Source organism: Oryctolagus cuniculus, chromosome 15 (assembly GCF_051225735.1).
Source record: "Oryctolagus cuniculus isolate XC-2025 breed Fujian yellow rabbit chromosome 15, ASM5122573v1, whole genome shotgun sequence".
NCBI classification, from domain to species: Eukaryota; Metazoa; Chordata; class Mammalia; order Lagomorpha; family Leporidae; genus Oryctolagus; species Oryctolagus cuniculus.
In genome coordinates this window covers 15,853,558-15,881,292 of record NC_142881.1, presented here as the reverse complement: position 1 = coordinate 15,881,292, position 27,735 = coordinate 15,853,558, and the positions used below count along the sequence as shown (strand labels likewise).

The 27,735-nt window shown below is 51.7% G+C and overlaps 1 protein-coding gene and 1 pseudogene across 7 annotated transcripts in view; both read right to left on the bottom strand.

Moving 5' to 3' along the window:
- Positions 1 to 27,735, bottom strand: part of AFAP1L2 (actin filament associated protein 1 like 2) — a 113,295-nt gene that overhangs the window by 40,748 nt on the left and 44,812 nt on the right. For all 7 annotated transcript variants that reach the window (XM_070057183.2, XM_051823656.3, XM_008270545.5 and 4 more), the window contains one exon: positions 3,256 to 3,384. In XM_070057183.2, the coding sequence (XP_069913284.1) occupies positions 3,256 to 3,384 (129 nt within the window). The remainder of the gene's footprint in view (positions 1 to 3,255; positions 3,385 to 27,735) is intronic.
- LOC138845297 (transformer-2 protein homolog beta-like) lies at positions 12,817 to 13,449 on the bottom strand (annotated as a pseudogene).

Below are 27,735 nucleotides of genomic sequence, written 5' to 3'. Positions count from 1 at the left end.
CTAGAGAGGGAGGCTGCTGAGCCAGCCCCTGCCAGAGAGCACACCGAGCATCAGCACTGGGTCCAGCGGCCTTGTGGGGGAGGCAGACTGGAACCAGACGGTTACTCAAGTGAGTGGGAGACAATGAGGGCCGAGCCTTCCTGGAGAGCAGAGCTCACGGTGCTCAGAGAGAAACGGCCCTTGCAGCAGGGAGAAGTCATTCCCAGAGGACTCGGGTGGGAGTGGGGAGGAAGCACATGGGTATTCTTGCTGTGGCTGGAGAGAAGAGAGATCTGAAGCATTTCCTGACAGAGAGGTAGCCCCTGAAATGTCCCCAGACTCTCAGGGCAGGAGGGAGGGCAGGCGACAGGGTCCTTGCTGGTGGAAGACCAACGGAGAGGCCTCACTCGACCTCACCATCCAGGCACAAAGCAAAAGAGTAGAAAAGTCACATGCGGCCAAGAAAACAAAAGATCAGAAAAGCCAAATGGTCAACTCCACTGAGAAAATATCAATGCACACCTGACCCCCAACCCCCAGCCCACTCACTCGCCCACGCACTGCCCAAACCTGTGAGCCACAGCTCAGCCCATGTGGGCCACAGGCAGTTTGCAAATGAGAAGCCTGCCTTCCCCTGCAAGTCCCATCAGGCCAAGCTGTTTGTGGTTGATACACACAGCGGGGCAGGCCAGGGAGGCAAATGCACGCTTTCATTTCAGGGGTGCAGGTTGTGCAGGCACAACAAATCATCAGGTAGAGTTTGGCAGGAACCAGGGCCACCTGCTCAGGCCCGGGCCCTAGTTCACAGCCGTGTGCCCGTGGGCACATGACCCTCTAAGCCCCAGTTCCTTGGTCAGCAAGACTGGGAGGCAGGGATGATACCAACTCCCTTGGAGATAGGAAGAGGATGAAATTCCGAAACCTACGCCCCTGGGAACATCAGGCTTGGTGCTGGGACACAGTGAGCAGCAAAAATCAATGGGCTGCTGTGTTGTCCACTCTGCCTCTCCGGGGCAGTGAGGACCGGGGAGTGGCTGTCATGGGGTTCACGGTAGCCACCATCTCTGAGCGGGCCACTGGTGGCTGCAGGCCACAGCGTGCCAGATGTGTTTGCATGGGACTAGGGGCCAGTCTGGTGGTGTTTCTTGGGCACCCCTGTTCACTTCTCAGTATCCTCTCCCCACTAGCAAGCTGCAGAGACCAAGGGCGAGGAGGGCTGGTTTTTATAAGCGCAGATGGAGGGCAGGACAAAGGTCACCAACCGGAAACTACTGAGCACACTCAACCAAGAAGGGGGACTCGGTACGGAGGCACTGCCTGCGCGGTGAGCAGCACAAGCCACGGGCCAGACCCATCTCTAAGAGGTGTTTGCCAATCCTCAACAGAAGCGTTCTTTATAATTGAAGGCTCTCAAGTCGAAGCACATCTCCACGGTCTGAGGCGTGTGTTTTTCAAAGGATTCCGCTGATGACGCCTTTGGTGGAGTGAGTCACCTCTCTCCTAACCCCCCTCCCCTCTGTAATGTGGATTTCCCCTCTGCCCCGTTCCCACCAAGGGCTTCTTTGATGTGCGGCCGGCAGACGCTCCCTGCAAAGCCAGGAGCCTGGGAACTCTGGGCGGGCGTGGCCTAGAGAGCCAGCAGCCAGGCAGGAGGGGCTCTGATGGGAGCTGGACTGATTCTTCCAGAACTCACTCCAGCTTTGCAACCTCTCTGATCTCCAGAGAACAGAATCCTGTTCCCCTGGAGCAGAGCAGGGGACAGGCCTTGTAACAACGAGGTCTGGCAGCCTCTGGTTGGTTCACCCCAAGTGCAGGAGCAAGGAGAATCCTGGACTGGACGGCTACAGCAGGTGGACACTTCTTTTCCCTGGCAGGGACCTGGCTGCTCCCGCAGACGGGCAGGAGGATTAGATGCCCTCCTAGGGTGCTTTTCTGTTCCCAAACAGCACTTCCAGTTCCCAAAGATTAGACATAAAAACCAACTCATCTGTTAGACCCTCACAAGAAGGTTTTCCTAGGTTTTTTTTTTTTTTTTTTTTTTTTTTTTTTTTTTTTTTTTGACAGGCAGAGTGGACAGTGAGAGAGCGAGAGAGACAGAGAGAAAGGTCTTCCTTTGCCGTTGGTTCACCCCTCAATGGCCGCTGCGGCTGGCGCGCTGCGGCCATCGCACCGCGCTGATCTGAAGCCAGGAGCCAGGTGCTTCTCCTGGTCTCCCACGGGGTGCAGGGCCCAAGGACCTGGGCCATCCTCCACTGCACTCCCGGGCCACAGCAGAGAGCTGGACTGGAAGAGGAGCAACTGGGACAGAATCCGGTGCCCCAACCGGGACTAGAACCCGGTGTGCCAGCACCGCAGGTGGAGGATTAGCCTATTGAGCCGCGATGCTGGCCTTTTTTTTTTTTTTTAATCTGAATTTGCTAGAAACCCTATGTCCACAAGAAGACTTAAGATGAAAATGTGCACAGCGGTCTTATTCATTAGGGCCCAAATATGTGAACACCCTACGTGCACCAGCAAGTGAACGGATAGACAGGAGCCTCAGCCGTCAGCACCACGCACCAAGCTCCCAGGCAAAAGCAGCCAGACTCGGAGCACACACACAGGCCTGACTCCACATCTACGATGCTCCAGGACAGTGGCCGAAATTGGAACAGTTGCCTTGGGACAGGGGTGAGAAGGGAATTCACTGGGAAGGGGATAGAACTTTCTGGAAGCTAGAAATTGTATGTTCTGGAAGGTAAACACGTGCGTGTATACCATCATCAAAACTCACTGAACTGAGTCTTTAGCATCCACGCACTTTATTATATGTTGACTCTGCCACAATAAAGAAGAGAAAAAGTGTGAACTCAGGGTCCTGTGATTTCTCAAGTCCTGTAATTATGCTCTCTGCCTTCCCTTGGGTTGGACAATACTGGGCAAGTTATTTAAAGTCTCCAGGCCTCAGTGTCTTCCTCTGGAACAACAGCACCAAGCTAGTGGGCGTGTCTCGAAGTGAGACAAGTCAGCACATGTGTACCGAGGAAGCGCCAGCCAACGTGACGACCGTGACTTATCCCTTCCCTACTTTCAACCACTGTGAGGGCGCCAGAAAAGACGGCCACCAGCAAGCCCAGAGGGACCGGCCCTGCCGACTCCTGGATCCAGAACGTCCCACTTGCACAAGTGCGGGACAACCAGTGTCTGTCGCCTGAGCCACCAGTGAGTGGCTCTCAGCGACTCAGCCGCAGGTGACACGCACAGCCTCCCTCCCTCAGCCCCGGGGCCCGCACTCACTGCTGCTCTTCGTGTAGAGCCGGAGGAGCTCGGCCAGGCAGCTCTTCCTCACCAGGGCTGTGCTGCTCAGGTTCTCCTGGTCCAGAATCTTCAGGAAGTCGTCCAGCTCCGTCAGCAGTTGCTCCAGGGCTACAGGCAGGAGACAGAAACCTTTACAGTGGCTGCCTTCTCCGCAGAGGCCCAGGCCACCTCCACCTCCGGACCTGCAGCCTCCCAAGGGCAAGGTCCTGTCTAAGGCCACAAGACGGCCTCCTGAGTGCCAGCGGCACAGGGAGAGAGGAACAGGCCCCGAGCCCCGAAATGCACAACCTCAGCTACAGCTGCAGGCCTGCCTTTGCCGGAGGGGAGAGTTTGGCCAGGGCAGCCGCACCTCCCATTGCTGATGTCTGTCCTCCCTGGGCTCTTGGCTCCAAAGTGCCTTGCGGGCTGCTGAGCCCTGCTCCTGGGCTGTGGTTAGGATCAGCCGAGTCCCACCTGGTTTCTCTCTGGGAGACTCTGGGACGCACTTAACCTTCTTGGGTTCTTTGGGCCACACACTTTGCAAAGCTGCTTCCATCGTGAGTCTGTGATTCCGAGCCCAGTCACGGTTTGTTCCTATGGCTTCTAAAGCATGAATGTGTTCATGGGACGCCCAGGGTTAAACACCGCCCCTGGCTCCCCAGACACACCCCTCCTGGCTGCCAAAGCCCTTGAAAAAAACTTCGTCCCCTGCAGCAGCCACACAGATCATTCTCTGCACCAGCCCCACAAACCTCTCCTCCGGCCTTCACACACCTGCGCCTTCTCCGTGCCGAATCCACGCATCCCTCAGGCCCCAGCCTGCACAGCCAGGTCTCCTCTATCAGATATTCCCTTGTGGCCAGCACTGGCCCCTGCGGTAGACTAAACAGTGGCCCCCGAGACACGTCCATGTTCTAATTCCCCAAACTTGTAACAGTGCACTTTCCATGGCAAAAGGGGGCTTCACAGGTGGGATTAAATTAAAGAGGATTATCCTGGATGAGTCCCTGAGCCCAGCGCAAACAGCCCTCCTAGAGGGAGACCAAAGGCTGAGAGTCACAGACAGGAGAGAAGCTGCCGTGACGTCTCTGTGCATGGAGGAGGGAACCGGTAGCCAGGGCATCCGCAGGCGACCCCTAGGAGCTGGAAGAGGCAAGGGTGCAATTCGCCCTCGGAGCCTCCAGGTGGAACCCCCCCCCCCCCCCCCCGTTAGAGTCTGATCTCCAGAACTGTAAACGAGGGAGCCTGTGCTGTCTGACGTCATCGCATTTGATAATTTGTGACAGCAATAAGAAACTGACAGTCCCTCCCCCAGCTCTGACGGTGCCCCACTGAAGCTGCCTGTGCCACTATGTAGCCACAGTTCCAAGGATAGGCTCTGCGTCTACTCACACTTCCAGGGCCAGCAAATGTCCAATAAATATTTACTGGCTAACAGAATGAATGAAAGCAAACCAAATACACCCACTTACATCGTGCACAAAGCACTTGATGGCCAGCTCACGAGAAAGAAAATCAGTAACTGGCCTGGGTCAGGGCTGAAGAGGAAATCCAGGTATCTGGCGGGTGCTGTCTCGCCAGAACATAGAACAGATGGGCCCTTTGGAAAGGCTCTCCCAAGGTGGCACTGTGGCACCAGGGCTGGTCCACTTCCAATCCAGCTCCCTGCTAATGCACCTGGGAAAGCAGCGGATGATGGCTCAAATGCTTAGGCCCCTGCACCCACATGGGAGACCCAGATAGAGTTCTGGGCTCCTGGCTCCAGCCTAGCCCAGTTCCGGCCAGTGCAGCCATTTGGAGAGTGAACCAGTGGATGGAAATCTCAGTCTCTTCCTCTTTGTCACTCTGCCTTCCTACAAATAAAAAAGAAATATTGAAAAAGAAAAGGACCTCTCCCCACTTTTCAAGTTTACACGTTCTGGAAACAACACTGAGGATGCAAACCATTCTTCCCCAGATGAAGCCAGCTCTTAAAAGTTTACAATGTAGGCCGGCACCGCGGCTCACTAGGCTAATCCTCCGCCTTGCGGCGCCGGCACACCGGGTTCTAGTCCCGATCAGGGCGGCGGATTCTGTCCCGGTTGCCCCTCTTCCAGGCCAGCTCTCTGCTGTGGCCAGGGAGTGCAGTGGAGGATGGCCCAAGTGCTTGGGCCCTGCACCCCATGGGAGACAAGGAAAAGCACCTGGCTCCTGCCATCGGATCAGCGCGGTGCGCCGGCCACAGCACGCCAGCCGTGGCGGCCACTGGAGGGTGAACCAACAGCAAAAAGGAAGACCTTTCTCTCAGTCTCTCTCACTGTCCACTCTGCCTGTTTAAAGAAAAAAAAAGTTTACAATGTAGATAGGCTCTGCTGTCCTCAAACTTGGACCCCAGCGGCTTGTCTACCCTCTGGAGTCCTGATGGCTCCTATGTTTCTTGTGACTTCTCTGTGTCAGTCTGCATGGGCCACCATTACCACGGTCATATCAATGGCCAGGGAGACAGACACTTTGCTGGACACCTGTACCCCTCTGCTCATTGCCCTCCCTTGTGCCCCTGACATGGCCGGCCACTCCATCTCATGGGGCAAATTCACGAGTGACCAGAGCGGAGGGAAGCAGAGGGCACTGGGCATGCCGGTGCACAGAGCAGAGACAGAAGTCTTCCCAGTGGTGTAATGCTTGCCCCAAGAGGGGCCACAGGGACCACATGGCCACCTGACCCAGCAGAGCTCTGCAGCTGGGACCTCAGCCTGAGCCCATGCCCTGCTAAGACCAGACAGGCTCCCTGGGGCCAAGGCCACTCTACCAAGAAGGGAGACACAGACCAAACGCCTCTTTCTGCATAAGTGCCAACACTCATCGTGTGCTGTTAGGCCTGGATGGCAGAGCGGCACCAAAGCAGAACTGGAGACAGGACAGAGAGGGGGGAACCTGATTAAGAGAGATGACAGCAGAGAGAAAGAAGGTCAGGAGGTAATGGTAGAGCCAGAAATGTGCCAGGGGATTCCAAATCAATCCCATTAAGGTGGCATGTACCAATGCCATCTCACTAGTCAAAGTGATCACTTTAAGTTAATAATTGATCATAAAGATAGGATTAAGTATCAAAGGGATCACATAAACAAGACTAGTGTCTGCTAATAATAACTGATAGAATTAAAAAGGAGAGAACCATCCAACATGGGAAGTGGGATACACAGCAGACTCATAGAATGGCAGATGTCCTAAACAGCACTCTGGCCTCAGAATCAGCCTGTAAGGCATTAGGATCTGGCTAAAAAGCCCATGAGAGTTTCTCAGGCATGGAAAGCCAAGACACTGTGGCAAAAAAAAATGACCTAAATGAAAGATCTCTGTGAGTGAGATCCCAGCGGAAAGAAGGGGCCATCAAAGAAGGAGGTAACTTTCTCTGAAGGGAGAAGAGAACTTCCACTTTGATTATGGCCTTGTTTAGATAAGGTCAGAGTTTGCGAATTCAAGAGACTTCCCTAGCCTTGGCAGCTCATGACAAGAGCCTTGGGTGATTACTGACGTCATAAGTAAGAGTGTGAATTGTTAAATCAACAACTGGAGTCACTGTGCTCTTACTCCCCATGTAGGACCTCTGTCCTTAATGTGTTGTACTGAGAATTAAGTACTTTATACTTTGTGTGCCTGTGTGGGTGCAAACTGTTGAGATCTTTACTTACTATATACCAAGTTGATGTTCTGTATAGAAAGATCATTGAAAATGAATCTTGATGAAGAATGGGATGGGAGAGGGAATAGAAGATGGGATGGTTGCAGGTGGGAGGGAGGTTATGGGGGGAAAAGCTGCTATAATCCAAAAGTTGTACTTTTGAATTTATATTTATTAAATAAAAGTTTAAAAAAAGAGAGAGAGAGAAAAAAAAAAGAAAGGCCAGGAGGGCCAGGACTCCAGCCCTGCCAGTCTGCAGGCAAACAATTCCTGCTCCTGAGGCAGCAAGCAAGTGGCCGCAATCCACGGATGCCTGCCCAGAGGAGGATGTAAAAGAAAGAGGCAGACGTGGTCCCCAGGCTGAGAGGCCTTGGGCTGAATTTTGTTTGGTCTTAACAGTGACTCACGAGTTTCCTGTCGGCTGCAGGAAAGAGGCTAAAAGGCAGTGAGTTTAAAGTGGTGAACCAGGAGAACACAGGAGAAACAGGAGAAAAACCACACAGGGCCTTGAACCGGGCCTAGGTGGGCAAGGGAAGAAGGGCCTCATAGGCAGGGCAGCGGGGGTCTCTGCTGCATCCTCCCTGACCTCCTGCTGACCCAGGGAACCAACAGCAGCAACAAGAAGAGCAGGAAAACTGAAAGTGCCTCTCACATCCTTAGCGATTCCCAAAAGCTGCCCGATTCCTGGAAAACAGCCTTGGTTTTGTTTCACGTGAGCAAAACTGTACCAGGCCAAAGGGTAGAAGGCATGTGCCTGGTTCTGGGGAGACAAAGGTGACCCAAGAGGTGTCCTCTGCTGTCCCTGGGGTCCAGTGACCACACAGGCTGAGAACAGAAGGAGCTCCAGGAGGTCTCCAAGACCCCAGGGCACCAAGCAAAGGTGGGGGGCACACTCGGCGGTCATCAGGGAGGGGAACTGGTGAGTTGGTCATTGAGGATGCACAGGAGCTCACCAGGAAATGGGGGGGTGGCATTTTAGGAGGGAGGGAGGAGATGTTCAGAAGGCACAGGTGGCACACATGAGAGACCATGGGTGGCTGTGGATCAGGGGACCTGGTGCATGGGGTGGGGTGGCTCTGATGCTGGAACTGCAGAACTGGGTGAAGCAGGTCTCTAGGGGTTTCTTGGCTTTGCTCAGGAGCTACTGTCACATCCTGCAAGGCCTCCGGGTGATGCAGTGGCCACAACCATGCAAGGCTGCCCTTTGAACAAGCTACAGGGAGAGAAGGGGAGGTGGCAGGAGCCTGATGGATGCCCGCATTAGCACAGATGAGAATGCTGAGGGTGTGACCTAATCGCAGTGCCTGGGGGTCATCCCATCAGCTAGCAAGGCCCCCACATCTCCAGCTCTCATAACCACCCTGCACGTGAGCACACAGCTGTGGGAACAGGTGCCTGATGCCGAATTACAACCAAACGCAGCTCCGTCCCCAGTGTGCAGGGACAGTGGAGATTAAACCCAAGCATGTCCAAGTTCAAAGGACTTGCCTCCTGCCATTGCTGGCTGCAGTCCTGGGAGCCAGGGAGGTTTATCTGAGTCACGGTCTCTCTGGGTCCTGGTCTGCAGGGAGAGATATGGACGAGGATGGCGCTCAAGACTCGGACAGCAGAGCCAAGAGGACCTGCTGATCTCTCAATTGGAAATACGGACGGTGAGAGAAGACACTGGTGACTGTGAGATGCAGAGTGCCATCGTGCAGGCCTGGGGACGCCGTGGCGAACCAGGCAGCGGTGGTCCCTGCCATCAGGGAACTGACGGGCCAGGCAGACAGTGGGGGAGAGCGGTATGTGGGTACCCTTGCTGAGGACAAGGAATAATTCCAGCTCCTCTTGAGCTGCTGCTTTAGGAGGAGATAAGTCCCAGGCTTGAACAAATGCAGGACCAGAGCACGTCGAAAGCTCAGGACGTCACACCCCTCCCTCTCGGGCTCTGCATCATTCTACAGGGCCCGCCAGGTTCCATCTCTGCATAGCCACTCATGACCAGCGGCACTCGGCTCCCTTGCCAGCTTCTCCCTCCCCGGATTCCACAGTCAAAGCCAAGTGTTCCCGGGTCTCAGTGTCAAGGTCACGTCTGGAGACCCCAGGCTTGGCAGGTCTGGGTGCCCGATGAGGCGCTATGCAGACTGGGGGCCACCAGTGATTCTCCTACACTCTTCCAGGGTCCAGCTGCAGGCTCTTGGAAACAACAATTGACAAAGGCAAGGTCCCCATTTGCGCCAACCCCAGTGACATTTTTCAACCCTGAGGGCCTGGAGGGGTGGATGTGGCTATTCCACTGGGGCTCTGGAATGCACTTATCCCAGTTCCCTCTCCCCCTCTGGCCCCCACACTTTTCATTTTGGTCTCTTCCTCATCTTCCAGTGGAGGGAGGGGAAAATAAGCGTGTTGTTCAGCCTGGAAACTGTAGGCCCTTGTGCAGGCTTTGCATCCCGACTCTGTTGAAGTTCAGAGTTGTCTGCTCAGGGTCTGACAAATTATCAATAAGAGTCTTGTTCCGGACTTCCAAGGCCCACGCAGAGCTGGACGGGTCAACTGCCCGATTCATCGCCCTGGGCCGTGGCGAAGCTCTGTCTCCAGATGAACCCCCCCCCCACCCCGTCCCTCGGCTTTTCTCATCTTGGGCCGTCCTGCCTTTTGGTCACTGGGTTCCCAACCATAAATGTCTTCCCAAGTCGCCGAAAAAGCCGCTCTTCATGCTCCCCACCCCACCCCCGCTGGTTCATGCGCGCATCTTTATTTATTCAGCTGCCTTTGCCGAAGACCCACGATTGAGCGTGATTCTTTTTCCTAACATCAAACTGACCAGACCTGTTCTTTATGTAGAAAGACATGCAGCCTCCCCCAGCCCCCAACAGCGCCCAAGACGGAGCCACTGAGCCTGCTATCCTCATGAACCCAACGGCAGGACCAACCAAAGGCAGGAAGCTTGCAAGAGCCTCTGTGACCAGCAGGAGCATCACTCAGATGCAACGCAGGGGCAGAAATGCCCACAGACGCCTCCCAGTTAGAGAGACGCCTCAAGTGCACAGTGGGGCTCTGGAACACACACCCTCCACTCCACCAAGAAGGGACACACAGACCAAACGCCTCTTTCCGCAGACGTGCCAAACACCGAGTCAGCCTCTACCAGGGACCTGCTGTGTACCCAGCAAGTTGAGAAGAAGCGGGGTTTTTCCTCCTACGGTGATAAAATGCACACAGAACATTTATTATTTTAAAGTTTGCAATTCAGGGGTGCAAAGGACATTCGCAGGGGTGTACACTCATCACCACTATCCATTTCAGAATGCTTTGTATGACCTCAAATGCAAAGTTAGTAGGCAGTCCTCCCCAGTCCCTCCTCTTCCAGCCCCAGGCAACCCCCCATCTGCTGCCCATCTCCATGGCCTTGCATTTCCGACAGCTGCAGGCATGGAGTAGGTGACCTGTATCTGGCTCCTTTCACTCAGCATAATGTTCTCAAGGCACAGCCACATTGTCGCATCCATCGGTATTTCGTTCCTTCCTATCACCAAATAAAAGTCCAATATAAGACTATGCCACGTTCTAATTAGCCATTCACTGCTGGTGAGAGGTTTTTTTTTTTTTTTTTTCAATTGGGATCTTACAATTTACAGACAGTAAAATGCCCTATTTGGACCCTATAGTTCTATAGGTTTTGATACTCAGCTGTGGTATCCACCACCATCACCAAGAAATAGAACATTTCAGAGGTAGGCGCTGTGGTGTAGCGGGTAAAGCTGCTACCTGCAGCACTGGCATCCCATATGGGCTCTGGTTCAAGTCCTGGCTGCTCCACTTCCGATCCAGCTCTCTGCTATGGCCTGGGAAAGCGGTAGAAGATGCCCCAAGTCCTTGGGCCCCTGCACCTGCATGGGAAACCTGGAAGAAGCTCCTGACTTCAGAATGGCGCAACTCCGGCCATTGCAGCCATTTGGGGAGTGAACCGGAGGATGGAAGACCTCTCTCTCTGCCTGTCCTTCTCTCTCTGTGTAACTCTTTCAAACAAATAAATAAATCTTTAAATAAAAAAAAGAAATAGAACATTTCCTTCACCTAGAAAAAGTCTCTCTGTGGCCTTTACCAGGCCACTCCTTCTCCATGCCCAGAGCACAGCAAAGCGCATAGTTCCCAGCACCTGGCACCTTTCGCTTAGCATAAGGCACGTGAGACGCACATGGGCTGCATAGATGAGAAGTGTGTTCCTCTGGGTCGCATTCCACCCCAGAGATGCGGGCTATGTTCGCATAGCTCTCCACTGGGCACCACCGTGTGGACACAGCAGGATCTTTGTCCCAGCACCAGCCTATCCTGCCCTGGAAGGCACCTGACGCTCCCTTTGAAGGACATGTATGGCCACTGGGGAACCGCACACGAGGGTAAATCAGTGATTCTCAGCCCTGCTGCCCACTGCAATCAGCTGAGGAGTTTGCTCTAGGCATCAGGGAGTTTAAAAGCATCCCAGGTTATTTTAGGGTATGGCAAAGGGCAAGAACTGCTGATTTAAACAAAGAAGTGACAATCTGCTTTATGAAAAGTCCATTTTACTTTATAAAAATATTCAGTTTCTTAAAATGTGCAAACTTCCATAGCATTGCTCTATGACTCAATTCTGATTTTCATATAGAACTTTCTAGACTCGTGCCTGCTCCATGAAGTCAGATGCACTTGAAACTATTTCCTCCCCCTTATGTCGCTTCCCTTCTGGACAGTAAAGTTATAGAAGGATCAAGATGTCCACATGTGGATACTTCAACAAGTTCAAGAATGGAATTAAAAAATGAGATTATGCTGGGGTCAGGTAAAGCTACAGCCTACGGTGCTGGTCCCTCATGTGTACACAGGTTTGGATTCCAACTGCTCCACTTCTGATCCAGCTCCCTGCTAATGCTCTTGGGAAAGCAGTGGAGGAGGGCCCAATGTAGGGGATCCAGATGAAGCTCTGGCCGATGCAGCCACACGGGGAGTGAATCAGCAGGTGGTAGACCTCTCTCTTTACCTCTCTCTCTCTGTTACTCTGCCTTTCAAATAAATAAATATTTTTAAAAGATGACATTATTTCAGTGCAAAAACTTGAAATCCATGAATGATAATTTTAATATAATATGCATTCTCCATAAACTTTTTAAAAAGGTTTATTTATTAATTTGAAAGTCAGAGTTACACAGAGAAGGAAAGAGAGAGAGAAGGAGAGGGAGAGGGAGAGGGAGAGGGAGAGGGAGAGGGAGAGAGAGAGAGGTCTTCCACCTGCTGGTTCAGTCCCCAATTGGCCGTAACAGCGAGAGCTGTGCCAGTCCGAAGCCAGGAGCTTCCTCTGGGTCCTCCCACATGGATGCAGGGGCCCAAGGACTTGGGCCATCTTCCACTGCTTTCCCAGGCCACAGCAGAGAGCTAGATTGGAAGTGGAGCAGCCAGGACTCCAACAGGTGCCCATTTGGGATGCCAGCAATGGCAGGCAGCGGCTTTACCCACTATACCACAGCACCGGCCCCAATTTCCATAAACTTTTTTAAAAAAATTGTTTATTGTTGCTTTTTGCCATTTGGTAGCATTTTACATATAGGCTTTGATCTTCAGAATACCTTGGGTTCAGAAGAAAAACCTTTTAAATGAAGTTTTATACAATAGAAACTTCTCAGCAGTCAAAATTTAGACTGTAAAAAAACATATGCAAAATATACTTCTCTGAAAACACTTAACTTTGAACAAAGCACCAAACCACACAAATGCAGAATGAAAACAGCATTTCAACTCCACCAAAAGTAATCATAAAAGGCGTAAAAGTCACCTAACATCACCAGGCACTGTTCATTTTTTAAACAGGGGACAATAAAAAATATTGTCCCCAGACACCATCCCAGCTCCGGGGCTGGTTTCAGAGTGTTCAACTTCACGCTTTAATAGCAATGAGGTGAGTAGGCTCGTGATCTGGGACGTGATCTGTACCCTCCACGACTATGGTAAGGAGAAGGTGCCCACCGTCTGTAAGTCTGATCTCTGTCTCGGGCAGCTCTCCATCCGCCGCCGCCTCCACCACCTTCTCTATGCGACCTGCTACAGCAGTCATACCCTCTGTCGCAGTAATCCCGATGGCGTGAACTGCCCTATGTTGCCTATGTTGTAAACCCCTGGTGCTGCAGTACATGACCTTTTTGTTATAGAGAAATCCACTCTGATTCTACGCCCGTCAAGCTTCATTCCATCGGCACGCTCTTTAGCTTCCTTAGCATCATCTACACTTTCAAAAGAAACAAAGGCAAATCCTCGTGAATGCCTGGACTACTGGTCATAGACACATCAGCAATGGGACCATACTTAGAGAAAACGTCTTAGATCTCTTCCTGTGGTGCACAACCTCAATCAAATACTCCCAGGCAACAGCTGGGGTCAGGATTTGCCCAATTCCCAACATGACACTTGCGAGTAGACATGGGAGAAGGACTGTGGCTATGCCGTCCGCGATAATCTCGACTCTGACACCTGCTGCGGGATCGGCTATGGGAACGGGACTGAGACCGTGACCTTGTACAATGCCCTCAAGAGCTTCTTCTGAATCTAGACCTAGATGCAGATCTGGGCCTGGACTCTGATCTGGAACTCCTGGAATCTTCCTTGGAGCGAGACCTTGCAGGGCTGTGCCATGCCTTGCAGCTTTCCCCGGTCCGTGAGCACTTCCACTTCTGGAAGCACAATGGGATTCTTAGCGTAGTGCTTTCTTTGATTCCAGGTGACTTCTCAGCTTAACTTTATTTTTATTTCTTTTCTTCATGCTTCCATTTCAAATTCTGACTTCTTTCATCTTCCCCACTGCACACGAATCGCTCAGTATTCTACAAGTGGGATTCTGGTCTGATAATTAGCATGCATTCTTTTTTTTCAAATTTCAGCTTCACCTGTTCCTGAGCTTCCAATACTCATTTATAAAACTTGTCAAATGACGACTTCCACATTCTCCTTCTTCGACACTCATGATTCCTGGCTGCTGTCACTCCTTGCTGTGTTTCAACCTTCCATAAACTTTGAAAAGATCTCTTGTAGTGTGGATTTCATTTTTTTGCAACCATATAAACTTGCTCGATTCCATTTTTCACGAATGTTGTGAAGCACCCCTGTGTATTTCCATATCACCAAACTCAGTTCTTTGTCCCCCTGAAACAAGTAGAAGCCCTCACCGCTGACAACCAACAACGAAAAGACCCACAGACCACTCGGTTCCTGCCTGCCTTGACCCCCGGAGACTGAGCCAGGAATGTAAATAAGTGTCTCCGGCATAAACACTCCAGGTTTTCTCCCTCTCCATCTCCGAGCAGGCGGAGAAGGCTTGGGCTTTATTTCCTAACACCGTGAGCTCCCTGCTGAATCTGCTGTTTTGGGGTCATCTCGCCATCATTTTTGGCAAGATGTGCTTTTTCTCACCTATCTTTGGGTCTCATCACTTCAAACACTCTCCCCATGCATGCTGCCCTACGCTGTGCGAGCGAGGGTAGGAGGCAGAGGCCTCGCTGCAGCCTGTACTCCTGGAAAAACAACTCGAGCTGCTCACTGCTGACTTCGGCAATGGAAGAACCCTCCCCAAGAGCAGCATTCCAAGCCCGGCTAAGGAGCCAGCTGGAAGCAGAGCCCTTCAGATCCCGCCTTTTGGAAATGCACCCAGTAACTACTGAAGGCTGCAAATGAAGCCTGAGGAGGCAGGAAAGGCCCCCGGCCCTCCTGGGCCACCTCTGCTCTGCCTGGGGCTGCCTAGAAGCCACTGACCAGGCAGTTCACCTGTCTCCACTGCTCCTCAATAAAACCGAAAGCTCTGGGTGGTGATGGACCACATCTTCTGGTTTGGTTTGCCTCGCTTTGTTCAAAGGCAGTTCTCAGGGGCTGGCACTGTTGCATAGTAGGCTAAGCCTCTGCTTGAGGCGCCGGCATCCCATATGGGTGCCAGTTTGTGTCCCAGCTGTTCCTCTTCTGATCCAGCTCTCTGCTCATGGACTAGGAAAGCTATGGAAAATGGCCCAAGTGCTTGGGCCCCTGCACCTGTGTGGGAGACCCAGAAGAAGCTCCTGGCTTCAGATTGGCCCAGCTTTGGCCGTTGACGCCATATGGGGAGTGAACCAGTGGATTGAAGACCTCTCTCTCTGGCTCTCCCTCTCTGTGTCTGTAACTCTCTCAGATAAATAAATAAAACCTTAAAAAAAAAAGGCAGTACTTAGAAAACACCTGCTGAATATAATGCTTCCAGATACAGACAGAAATGTGTATACACACAAGATGTGTGACCTCATGAAAGTGCCTCCTACTAAGAGGGTCCAGACTGGCCAGTCCAACCAGCTGGGTAAGCAGCTTGCTGGTTCCTGGCCACAATTCCAGTCCCAGTCTGGGTCAGTTAACACCCCTGGGACAGCACCTGCAGGCAGCCCCTGGCTGCTGATGGGGGTGTGTGTGTGTGTGAGTGTGTGTGTGTGTGTGTGTGAGTGAGTGAGTGAGAAGAGAGCGAGAGAGCACGCTCACCCTGGATGGCACTCCAGCAGAGACCTTTCTCATAAGCACAAGCAGTAACAGCATGGAGATGGCTGCTCCCCCAGCGATCAGAGATCGAGGGAACCCAGAGCTAGAGGAGCCCGACTCCCAGGGCACAGCAGCGGGTCAGGGGCCACACGAGAACAGGCCCCAAACACTCCAGGTTCCAGCAGCCAGAGAGGCTTCGGGGCCCTGGCGGCCTTTGTGCCCCAGCCCAGCCGGGACATCCCTTCGATGCAATCTGCCAGCAGAGTGGCCTGGTTCAGAAGCAGCGGGGGCCGGTTCTGCGAGTGGGAGGCACAGAAGTCGGGGAGTCACACAAATGGCACTAGCTGCTTCCATCGCTGTTGGGGGGGGGGTCACTCAAGTTCACTGTGCAAGTTTAGGAAACACTGTGTTGGATGGAAAACACAGATTGGAAATGATGATAGGGGTGATCTCTTGGTGGAAGGGGTATGGGACATTGTGCATGCCTTCTTTTCAAAACTGTATTAATTTATTTTATTTGAGAGGCAGGAGACAGAGAGAGAACATTTCCAAATGCTTGCAACAGCCTAGGCTGGGCCAGAAACTCAGGCCAGATAAACCCGTAAGTGGCAGGGATCCCCGCACCCGAGCCATCACTCACTTCTCCCCTTCCACTAGCAGGAATCTGGATCAAAAGCAAATTATCAGCTGGTGCCGTGGCTCACTAGGCTAATCCTCCACCTGCGGCGCCGGCACACCGGGTTCTAGTCCGGTCAGGGCGCCGGATTCTGTCCCGGTTGCCCCTCTTTCAGGCCAGCTCTCTGCTGTGGCAAGGGAGTGCAGTGGAGGATGGCCCAAGTCCTTGAGCCCTGCACCCCATGGGAGACCAGGAGAAGCACCTGGCTTCTGGCTTTGGATCAGCGCGATGCGCCGGCCGCAGCGTGCTGGCCGCGGCAGCCACTGGAGGGTGAACCAACGGAAAAAGGAAGACCTTTCTCTCTGTCTCTCTCTCACTGTCCACTCTGCCTGTCCAAAAAAATAAAAAAAAGGCAAATTATCCAGGACTGGAACCCCAGAAGTCCCAAGTGGGTCTTCACCCTCACTCTTTCTCTACACGCTCCCCCATTCCTCCACACCACAGCGCTGGGTTCATTACCCGGACAGAAAGAAGCGCCAGCGGCTACTGTGCTTTGAGCTGGGGCTGTACGTCTGGGTTTGTCCCTGTTCGCTTGTTCCTTGCGTCAGAGGAGAAGGTGACGCACTGGAAGGCGCAGCACCACACGCAGGCTCACGGCTCCTTTCCAGTGTTGAGCAAAGTGATGAAGCGCCTCCAGACTGCCTCCAAGGAGGTCAAAATCAGCTGCAAAATCTCAACCAACCACCACCCTGACCTTGCATCCGGCCAGCAGCCTGCCCCGCCCCCAACCTGCCATGGTGTCTGCAGGAGCTTCAAGGAAGGCGGGCTGCAGAGACAAAGACCTCCTCTTCGGCCAGGACCCTGGGGGCCGCTGCGACCTGGAGCAGCTCCTGCTGTCTTCCCCTCCCACCAGTGTGAGGTTCTGGATTCATTCATATAAATCTTAGTGCCAAGTCTGGGTTGACTGTTGACTTCACCATATAATGAATGCTGTGTGGCCCTGTGGAGCTTAATTAACCTCAGTTTCTAGTCCCTACTTCATGGAATTGATGTGAATATCACAAATGAGCCCCATGAAGTGCTTATGCTAAGTTAAATGTTAGCTGCTAAACAAAGCCGATTCCTTCTGTAAGATGGATATGAAAAACTCCCAATGCCTTAAATACACACACACACTATAATTTCAGTAGGACAGTTTTTAAAAGGCAGTTGTAGACATTCCTGTGATTTTGCAGGACTACTAAACTGTCCCGGCAGAGGGCATGAGGACAGTGGGAGTGGGGATCTGGGGATCCACCTGCTAAGGACACACACTGCTGAGCACGAACACACAAAGGTCTTTACAACTTCCTACTCAGCCAGGGTCAGCAGTTAAAATCAACACCAGAGGGGCCAGCACTGTGGCATAGCAGAAGGCTCCACCTGTGACAGCAGCATCCCATGTAGGTGCTGGTTCAAGACCCAGCTGCTCCACTTCCAATCCAGCTCCCTGCTAATGTACCTGGCAAAGTAGCAGAGGGTGGCCCAAGTGCTTGGGCCCCTGCACTCATGTGGGAGACCTGGAAGAAGTTCCTGGCTCCTGATTTTGGCCTGGCCCAACCCTATCTGGGGAGTGATTCAGTGGACAGAAGATCTCCCCCTACTCCGCCTCTCCTTCTCTCTCTGCAAGTAGCTACCAGGTCCTTCTGCTTCTCCATCCTTCTGTCCACCTGCTTGCCTTGACCACCTTGACAGCCACCACTGGCAGTGGTCCTTTGGACAAGGAGCATAACACTGTGGTGGGCACTGTGGTGCAGTGGGTACAGCAGTCACTTGAGACGCCCCCCTTCCCATATCAGAGTGCCCAGTTCAAGTCCTGGTTACTCCACTTCTGATCCAGCTACCTGCTAATGCATCCTGGAAAGTAGCAGAAGCAAATGATGGCTCAAGCACTTGGGTCCCTGGCAGCCACATGGGGGACCCAGATGGAGTTCCAGGCTCCTAGTTTCAGCCGGGCCCAGATCTAGCTGTTGTAGACATTTGGGGAGTGAACCAGGATGGAAGATCTCTTTCTCTTTCATTCTGCCTTTCAAATAAATAAATATTTAAAAAAGAAAAAGAGCGCTGCACTATTAACAACGTTGCTACAGAAGCACCACCCTTGAGCACGTGCAGTGGGCACTTGTGTCTCCCGTGTCCCAGCACCCAGTCACCCTTATTTGCAGCCGATTTCCTTTGGGACAACTCCTTTCTCCACTATCAGTATTGGTAACTTAGATGCAACCAGGACACCACTTTCCCAGATTCCTTGGGCAGTCACATGACCTTGGACTTAGCCAATTAGAGCATGTCATTTCCCCAGTCATAGTGACTGGCTTGGGGACGGACCCCCTGACCAGGGCCAAGCCAACGAGCACCAGCCTTGGGACTCTCTCTGGAACTGGGATCTCCTTCAGCATGGCTCCCGAGCTGTTAGACTGTCCCAGGAGCAGAGCCTGCAGATTCCCGATGGCATTGGCACTGGGGTTCAGGCATGCCTAAACGAGCTATTCTCCTACACTACACAGTCAGCGTGGCCACAGCGTTTTCTGTAAGCAACATTCAGCAGGTTTCCTTGTTTGCAAACTGAGAATGAATTACCATGGCCACTGTTCTATCCTTGGAGTCTGGGCCAGGCAGTCTGCATGTACAATTCTAGTTTATCAAGTGAGCCAGGCACGATCCTCCCCAGATTTGAAACCAAAGGAAGTCCCACGGTTCCACCAGGGTCACACAGCGAACATCCGAGCTGAAAACCAACAAGTCTTTCTGGTCCCATGTCTACAGGTTTTCTTTCCCATTAATCTGAATCTGCTTGACATTGGTAAAGATTTGCTTACTAAGTAGACTGTACAGAGAGTAGAATTCAAAAATACTCCAAAGAAAGCAAACTGTGGGGAAAGATCCAAGAAGAAAGACCATCAGGAGCCTGGGATATGATGTCATCAAGGCCTGGAATAGGGGGCAGAGCACAGGTGGGCAGACGAGAGTGAGGACAAAACTCAAGCTCCCGCCAGCTTTGGGAATAAGGCACAGACAGAGAAGGGGAAGGCCCAAAGGGAGAAGCAGAGGACGGCATCCCAGGAAAGGGGAGACTGACAGACGCTCTTCTCTCCTCCAGGGAGGGCGAGACAGTCAGGTTCACTGTCACTATGCATGGGGCTGGGACAAAGAAACAGTGGAAGTGGCAAGTCCAACTCTTGCTCCTGGAGTACAACAGCTGTGGCAAGATCACATCCCAAAACCTCCACACTTGAGCCCCCACAGTGCCATGGGCCAGCACTCAGAGGGTGAACCAGCTGATGGAACAGACAGAGTGTGACTGTCGGGTCACAGGAGCACACAGGACAAGGTTTGCATAAAATGTTCCTCGCCCCTGGGAAGTGTGGAGGAGCAGCAGAGCCCACACGAAGAAGCAGTTTTTAATGATGCAGGCGGTCTGGTGTAGACACTGCCCCACAAGCACGGGTAACCAGGCAGACAGCCTGCATCGAGTCCCTTGGTGGGAACCCCAACAACTTGCAACAGTCTCCCAAGCAGGCTTGAAGGAGTCAGAATTAGTCTGCTTAGCATTTGTTCCCCTCTTTGGGTGATAAGAGGACCTACTCCCTATGGTTCCACTGCCTGACCTCACGTTAGCCATGGGAAATGGACGTAACTGAGGCCCGGCCATCCTTCAGGCCTGAGGATGCTCTCTGCAATTTGCCAGTTGGTCCTTGGGGAAAAACAGCTCTTCCTTCCCACTAGATTGCAAGCCATAGGGTGTGCACTGGGCGCTACAGGAGAGCCCCCCTCCGCTCTGAGAAGACAGCAAAGCTGACAGCCGCAGGGAGAGATCTGACCACACAGTGAGGGTTCCCAGACCCAGCACGCCTGAGGTTCACTTTGAACTTGACAACTACATGAACCAGTAAGTTCCACTTCTCATACAGGCTGGCTGCTAGCTACTGATCACTGAAATGTCCTTGTCGCTTGTCAATATACAAGTGCAAGCTGACCAAACGGCGGCGCCATGCAAACCACCCCCTTCAGAGGGCAAACCCCAAGTTTTCAAAATGGCCTAATAATTGCCATTTCCCGCTCCCTTTAAAAAGCACAGACACAGGTCTACAGGGCCAGGTAACTATCTCTGATGCGCTGCATGGTTTCCAAGGCAGCAGCTGTCACAGGAGAGCAGAGACACAGGCCCAGTGGTGGGTGCTCCAAACCAGAAGCCTACTGCCTCTTTCCTCTGATCACTACTCATGTGCCTGCGACACTCCCTGGTCCCAGCACAGGACCCTCAGCAGTGCTGTGCAAACTCTGGGCACGACACTTCAGTGGGACATGTCTGAAATATAGTCTCTGCTCAATTTTGCCATGAACCTAAAACTTCTCCAAAAAATAATGTCTGTTTTAAAAATGTAGTACACAGGCTGGTGCCGCGGCTCACTAGGCTAATCCTCCACCTGCGGCGCTGGCACCCCGGGTTCTAGTCCCAGTCAGGGCACCAGATTCTGTCCCAGTTGCTCCTCTTCCAGTCCAGCTCTCTGCTGTGGCCTGGGAAAGGCAGTGGAGGATGTCCCAAGTGCTTGGGCCCCACACCCACATGGGAGACCAGGAGGAAGCACCTGGCTCCTGGCTTCGGATCGGTGCAGCGCGCCGGCTGTGGCAGCTATTTGGTGGGTGAACCAATGGAAAAAGGAAGACCTTTCTATCTGTCTCTCTCTCTCTAACTCTGCCTGTCAAAAAAAAAAATGTAGTACACAGTACCAGAATACATAGCATCTAGTAAGGGAATTAGCTCTTTCACGTGTGTGTGTGTGTGTGTGTGTGTGTGTCCTGCTCTACAATGTAAAATATATTTCTTACCACAGTCACAATTAAAGTTTGAAAAATAGAACTATAGGTTCATGATCCTTTTTAGAAACCCAAAGACCATCAGTGTTTGAAATTCAGCATAGTTCAGGTTTAGAAAAGCAACGTGGTCGAGGCCAACACTGTGGTGTAGTGGGTGAAACTGCCGCCTGCAGTGCCGGCATCCCATATGGGCACCAGTTCGAGTCCTGGCTGCTCCACTTCCGATCCAGCTCTCTGCTATGGCTTGGGAAAGCAGTAGAAGATGGTCCGAGTGCTTGGGCCCCTGCACCCACATAAGAGATCCAGAAAAAGCACCTGGCTCCTGGCTTTGGATCGGTGCAGCTCCGGTCATTGCAGTCATCTGGGGAGTGAACCAGCAGATGGAAGACCTCTCTCTCTCTCTCTCTCTCTGCCTCTGCCTCTCTGTAACTCTTTCAAATAAATAAATATATTTTTAAAAAAAAGAAAAAGAAAATAACATGGTGTACATTGCCCCAGCAAGCGTCTTGGCAAACATCCAGGAATACAATGCACTGATATTTCTACAGCAAAATACACAAATATTTACACTAAGCAGGACAAACAGATTAGAAATCACCTTACATCATTTCAGGGCAGGTTTTGTTTCCAAAGCAGTTTGTGCCAACGTCATAAGGAAACTTCCGGCTCTCCAAGTTTGGGGATATGGGAATTGAGATGGGACTGCGGACCTACGGGGGAGTCCTGGGATCTTTTTCCTTCTTCTGGGTCAAACTTGACTTTTTTTATTTTTTTAAAGAACTATTTTATTTATTTGAAAGAGTTACAGAGAGAGGTAGAGCAAGAAAGAGAGAAGTCTTCCATTCCACTGGTTCACTCCTCAAATGACTGCAATGGCCAGAGCTGAGCTGATCCAAAGCCAGGAGCCAGGAGCTTCCTCCAGGCCTCCCATGTGGGGGCAAGGGCCCAAGGTGATGGACCATCTTCTACTGCTATCCCAGGCCATAGCAGAGAGCTGGATCAGAAGAGGAGCATCCTAGACTCGAACCAGAGCCCATTTGGGATGCTGGCACTGCAGACAGGGGCTTTAACCCACTGCACCACAGCGCTGGCCCCTCAAACTTGACTTTTAATTTCCCCACTTTTTAAAAAGTTCTGTGGAGGACAGTGAACCCACCGTGGCTTTTAATGGGTTAATGTAAAGCCACAAGGCCCAAGAAATTCACAGGCTGTGAGCAGGGGAGCCCCACAGGGCCCTCCTCCAGTGAACCTGGCCTCAGTGGTGCTGGCTGGTGACCAACCACTGTCTATGATGGAACTGTCCGATACTTTGTACACTCACCACACGGGGAGCCTGGAGATGGGCGACGTGGCTATAATGAACTACGAAGTACTGTGGGGCAGGGTAAAGATGGGATTTTGAAGCCTCATTGCCAAAAAGATTAAAAGGAAGGTAAAATAAACCATTTGTTAATCTGGTTACATGTTGAAGCGATGGTATCTCGGATGTACTGAGTTAAGCAAAGACATCCTTTAAAAATTACTCTCACCTGTTTCGCAAAGTTTAAAAAACTTTAAATGTGACTTAAAATTCCTATATGTTCTCCATTCTATTTCTACTGGACAGCCTTCGTCTAAAACCCCTATCACAGCCGTGGAGCACTCTGAAAGCATGACAAACATCATCCCTCCCAGGATAACAATACGTAGGCCTCTCAAAAGCGTTGCCATCATTTGCCAAGGTGAGAAGGTGCTGGAAAGGGACAGCTCCCTCCCCAGGGAAACTGCGCGACCCACATGAAAAAGATTGGGTTACTCGTGCAGTCGCTCTGTGGACATGGACAAGAGCCAGCTATTCATCACAGAAATAGCCCAAGTTCAGCCTCGAAGCCCTGTTCTATAAACAACATAAAGGTATCACTGAGTTTTCAGCTAGGTCGCTGTTTTTGTTTAATGTTGCAGCCAAAATTTGTCAAAAGCAACTGCTGATGCCTGACTTCGGCCTCCTCCAGTGGGTTTCATTCCTGGGGAACATTTCAAGCTTGCATTTGGCTCCTCATCCAGATCTCCCTTTCCCTCTCTGGCCAATCTCAAGGCGACTCCTCAGCTCCTTATCTCCCCGTCTCACTCCTTCCCCTGCTCCAATTTCTCCAACTTTGTGGCCTCCAACCTCGAGCGCCCTGAAGTTGTCTTTAGTCGCTTTGTGTCTGGCATAAGCACGTCCTCCATGATAACACCCCACACCCCTACACCCTCCCTAAACTAGTGTCCCCTTGACCTTGAAACCGGGCCTCAGCAGCATCCCAAGATGTGCCTGAAGTCCCTGCCCCAGTCTCATCACAGCCCATAATAACTGCTCCACATGGTTTCAGCAGGTGTATCTCAGGTGGCAACTGCACACCCAGTAGTTTATAGAAAGATGCACAGAGCACCTATTCTCTGCCGGGGGACGGGCTAAGCAGTGCAAACAGGCGATTCCCTATTTGCCTACTTCTAATGTGCATGTATGTGTTCCTTGACACCCTAAGAATGAATGTTGTGATTCTGTGTGCCTATAAGGCGGCAGCGTTTCCTTTATTTCTTACCCTTGAATAAGGTACTACTCACCTGGGGACCCTCTCACAGCCAGGGATATCTCAGAATCAGTCTTCAATCAGCTCCTCGCGTCACCCTCAGTTAGTTTCCATTCTCTCATGCGGGCTATTTGCAGTGTTAAGTTTCTCTCAACAATAGCTACTTTCTAAGTGCTTTCAAGTCCTTAAATGCTAGAATTGTGTCTGTCTCAAACCTCAACCCAGATTTCTACAGGACAAGCATCAGGACTGAGGGCTCAGCAGCCCCAGAACAGTCCTAGCTCTGAACCTCAAACTCTGTTGAGGGGCTGCCCATTTAGAAAGGAAGCTAAGTTTCAAAAAACCTAGGGTAACGGGGGAGCCTTTTTGGCCTCCCATTGTTCTTTTTTAATTTTTATTTTATTTTATTTTTGTTAGAGAGAAAGGTCTTCCCTCCATTGGTTCACCCTCCCCCCCCAAATGGCTGCTACGGCTGGCACACTGCGCCAATCTGAAGCCAGGAACCAAGTACCTCCTCCTGGTCTCCCATGCGGGTGCAGGGCCCAAGCACTTGGGCCATCCTCCACTGCACTCCCTGGCCACAGCAGAGAGCTGGACTGGAAGAGGAGCAACCGGGACAGAATCTGGCGCCCCAACCGGGACTAGAACCCGGAGTACCGGCGCTGCGGGCGGAGGATTAGCCTAGTGAGCTGCGGTGCCGGCCCTCCCATTGTTCTGAATGCAATTTGGCATACGCGAAAGCAAAAGGGCCACAATCTTTAAATTCAGCAACAAGGACCAATCGAGTATATGATGGATGATTTTTCCACAGAAATATTATTATAGCCAAATAAAGATTATGAAATGCTATTAACAGTAAACCAGAGAGAAAGAATACAACTCAAAAAGGGAAGTTGCTTTTATTAATAATAAAGCCAGCCAAGCCACTGACAAAGGTTATCCACCAAGCTCTTCCAGCAAACCTACAGTTTGTGTAATCACCCCTGAGATGATGAAACTGACTCAGAGAGGTTAACTAACTCGTTTAAGTCACAGAGCCAGTAAATCCAGATCTGAATTCAAATACCTCTGTCAAGCTTCCCCCACCACCCCAGCTGCCACCCATATAATTTCTCCTTTCATGTAAGAGTAGTAAAACTTAAAAAATACATGTAGTCATTTGAAAATAGAGCCAGGAGAGAAGGCAGATCTAAGGGAAGAGTGTTTGCTGAGATTTGCATATAAATACAAGAGAATCTTACTGGTCCATTTCAACTGTACTTGTTACTACCAGTTCCCAGTGACCAAATCATATCCTCTGAGAACAGTAAAAGAAAATGGTCACAGACTCAGGAAATACATTACAACAGGCCTGGGACCACTGTTATGAAGGCTTCTGGTGTGTGACGCTGCATCAAACACTGGATAGATTTTCTAGCAAATCCTGCACAGCAATTATTTTGCTAGTATAATATTTGTTAAGCATGGGTGGCCTGATTCTAACACATATCAAGTCATTAAGGGGTTTAAGATGAATTCTGGTTTTAAAAAAACTAAAAGACAGCCGGCACCGCAGCTCAATAGGCTAATCCTCCACCTGCGGCGCCGGCACACTGGCTTCTAGTCCCAGTTGGGGCGCCAGATTCTGTCCCGGTTGCCCATCTTCCAGGCCAGCTCTCTGCTGTGGCCAGGGAGTGCAGTGGAGGATGGCCCAAGTGCTTGGGCCCTGCACCCCATGGGAGACCAGGAGAAGCACCTGGCTCCTGCCATCGGATCAGCGCGGTGCGCCGGCTACAGCGCGCCAGCCGCAGCGGCCATTGGAGGGTGAACCAACAGCAAAGAAAGACCTTTCTCTGTCTCTCTCACTGTCCACTCTGCCTGTCAAAAAAAAAAAAAAAAAAAGGCTAAATGACTTCCAATAAAGGTAACTAATAAAAAAAAAATCACCATTCAAATATAGCTTGTGAGCCCCATGTGTAAACATGGCTTGGACCCCTCAACACAGCAACTGGGAAATGAAAAGTGACAGGAAAGGGGCCCCCGAGCACTCACAGACCAATACCCCGGGTGCTGTGCGCTCCAACCATCTGGAAATGAATCAACGTTATGTGCACCGTGCAGCAGGCACAGCCAGGAGGCTCAGCAGAGTTGGGTGCCCGGGGAGCCGCATCTGTTAACGGGAAGGTACAGGCTGACTGACAAGGGAGCTTTGGATCAGAACCTTCCTCTGGCTCCCAGGAAGAGTTCTCAGACAAGCCATCTACTGGCAGCCCCTGTACCCTGCTGACAGAGCTCCCCTCCTTTCCTTTCACTGACGGACGTGGTCAGGGCAGGAGGGTAGGAGGCTGCTGGAAACCCAGAGGATGCAGCAAACACCCCATTGCATGAGCTCCTCTTTGGGATTTCTGCCTTGGCCTCTCCGATCCTGCGTCCACCAAGTAGACCTTCACTGCCATCTCACGTAAGCACAGTAAAAAAGGAACACTTGCCAGAGAGTGAGGGTTAATTTTGTGCATCAACGTGGCTGAGCCATGGGGCACCCTGGATTTTGGTCAGACGACATTCTGGGTGTGTCTGTGGGGATGATTCTGGGTGACGTCAGCACCGGACTCAGCAGCCTGAGCAAAGCACATGGCCCTCCCTAACGTGATGGGGCCTCATCCAATCAGCAGAGACCTGAACAGAACACAGAGACCGAGCAAGAGGGAACCCGTCCTGCCTGACTGCCTGCGCTGGGACAGAGGTCTTTCCTGCCTGCAGACTTGAACTGAGAAACTAGCTCTCTTCCTGGGTCTTGAACTTGCAGGCTTTGGCACCAAAGCAGAAACCATCAGCTCTGCCAGTTCTCGGGTTTTGGGACTCACACTGGAACTGCACTGCCCCCTCTCCTTGCTCACTACAGATCTGAGGATTCTCAGCCTACCTGGTTGCACGAGCCAGTTCCTTATGATAAATCTTTCCATGGACAGACAGATAATCTCATTGGTTCTGTTTCACTGGAGAACTCTAACACAGAGAGCTTTTGCAAACCAGGCAGCTGTCCAGCCCAAGTTGAAACTCAATAGAAAAAGGCAAGAAAAAACTGAAGTCTTTGGAAATTTAAACATTTACCACTGTTCTCCTTAAACCTAAAATGTCCTGGGTGCCTTCCTCTGCCCAATGTATTCAACAAACATTGCTTTCTGGAATAATCTGAAAAGTCTATTGGGTGTTGAGGATCAGATGGCTTCAGAACTTTGGACACTGCATTCCTTTTTCCAAGGCAATGCCTGCATGAGTACAATGATTGCCCCCACTTGTACAAATCTCTTCCACTGTACTGAAATCACAGGGCCAAACATCAAGAACAGAATACGGCGTGGCAGGCTTCTCTCTGGGAAGGCGGCAACTGGGTCCCATCACTGGGATTAGTCCAGAATATCTCTAGATTGTCCCCAAACTCCAGGCACCTGGCTTTTGCTATAGGCTCCTACCCTGGAGGAACTCTGCCAATCTCAACCAGAAGCTCTAGGGTCGGTATTCACTCAAGGGCCACACACCCGTCTGAGACAGCGAGGCTGCAAAGCTTGGCTGCCCGTTGTGGAGAGCGAGAGGGGTCACAGCCTATGATGGCAGGCCGTCACAAGCCAATCACGTCTCGGTGTTTCTCACGGCTTCAGTTCTTTGGGCATTCATGGTGTCACCATGTATCCTGGAGCGACTGGCGTGCGTTAGCCCAAGATCCAGTCATCAAATAAAGCAGGTGCGGTATGTCTACATCGACATGTCTCGCTAGAAGTTCTCTGTCTGCTAGCTTTTCTGTGCCATGTGGACGAACAACACAAAATTCCTGGTATTCTTCACAACCAGTATTTTTCTTTATTTTTTTTTATTTTTTTATTTTTTGACAGGCAGAGTGGACAGTGAGAGAGAGAGAGAGAGAGACAGAGAGAAAGGTCTTCCTTTTGCCGTTGGTTCACCCTCCAATGGCCGCCGCAGCCAGTGCGCCGCGGCCGGCGCACCGCGCTGATCCGATGGCAGGAGCCAGGTGCTTATCCTGGTCTCCCATGGGGTGCAGGGCCCAAGCACCTGGGCCATCCTCCACTGCACTCCCTGGCCACAGCAGGAAGCTGGCCTGGAAGAGGGGCAACCGGGACAGAATCCGGCACCCCGACCGGGACTAGAACCCGGTGTGCCGGCGCCGCAGGTGGAGGATTAGCCTATTGAGCTGCGGTGCCGGCTCAGCATTCTCCATTAGCCAAGTGAGCCGCGGCACGGGCCCACAACCAGTATTTTTCTATGAACCTGTATGTGTAAGGGGGCAGAAAAACCTAGAC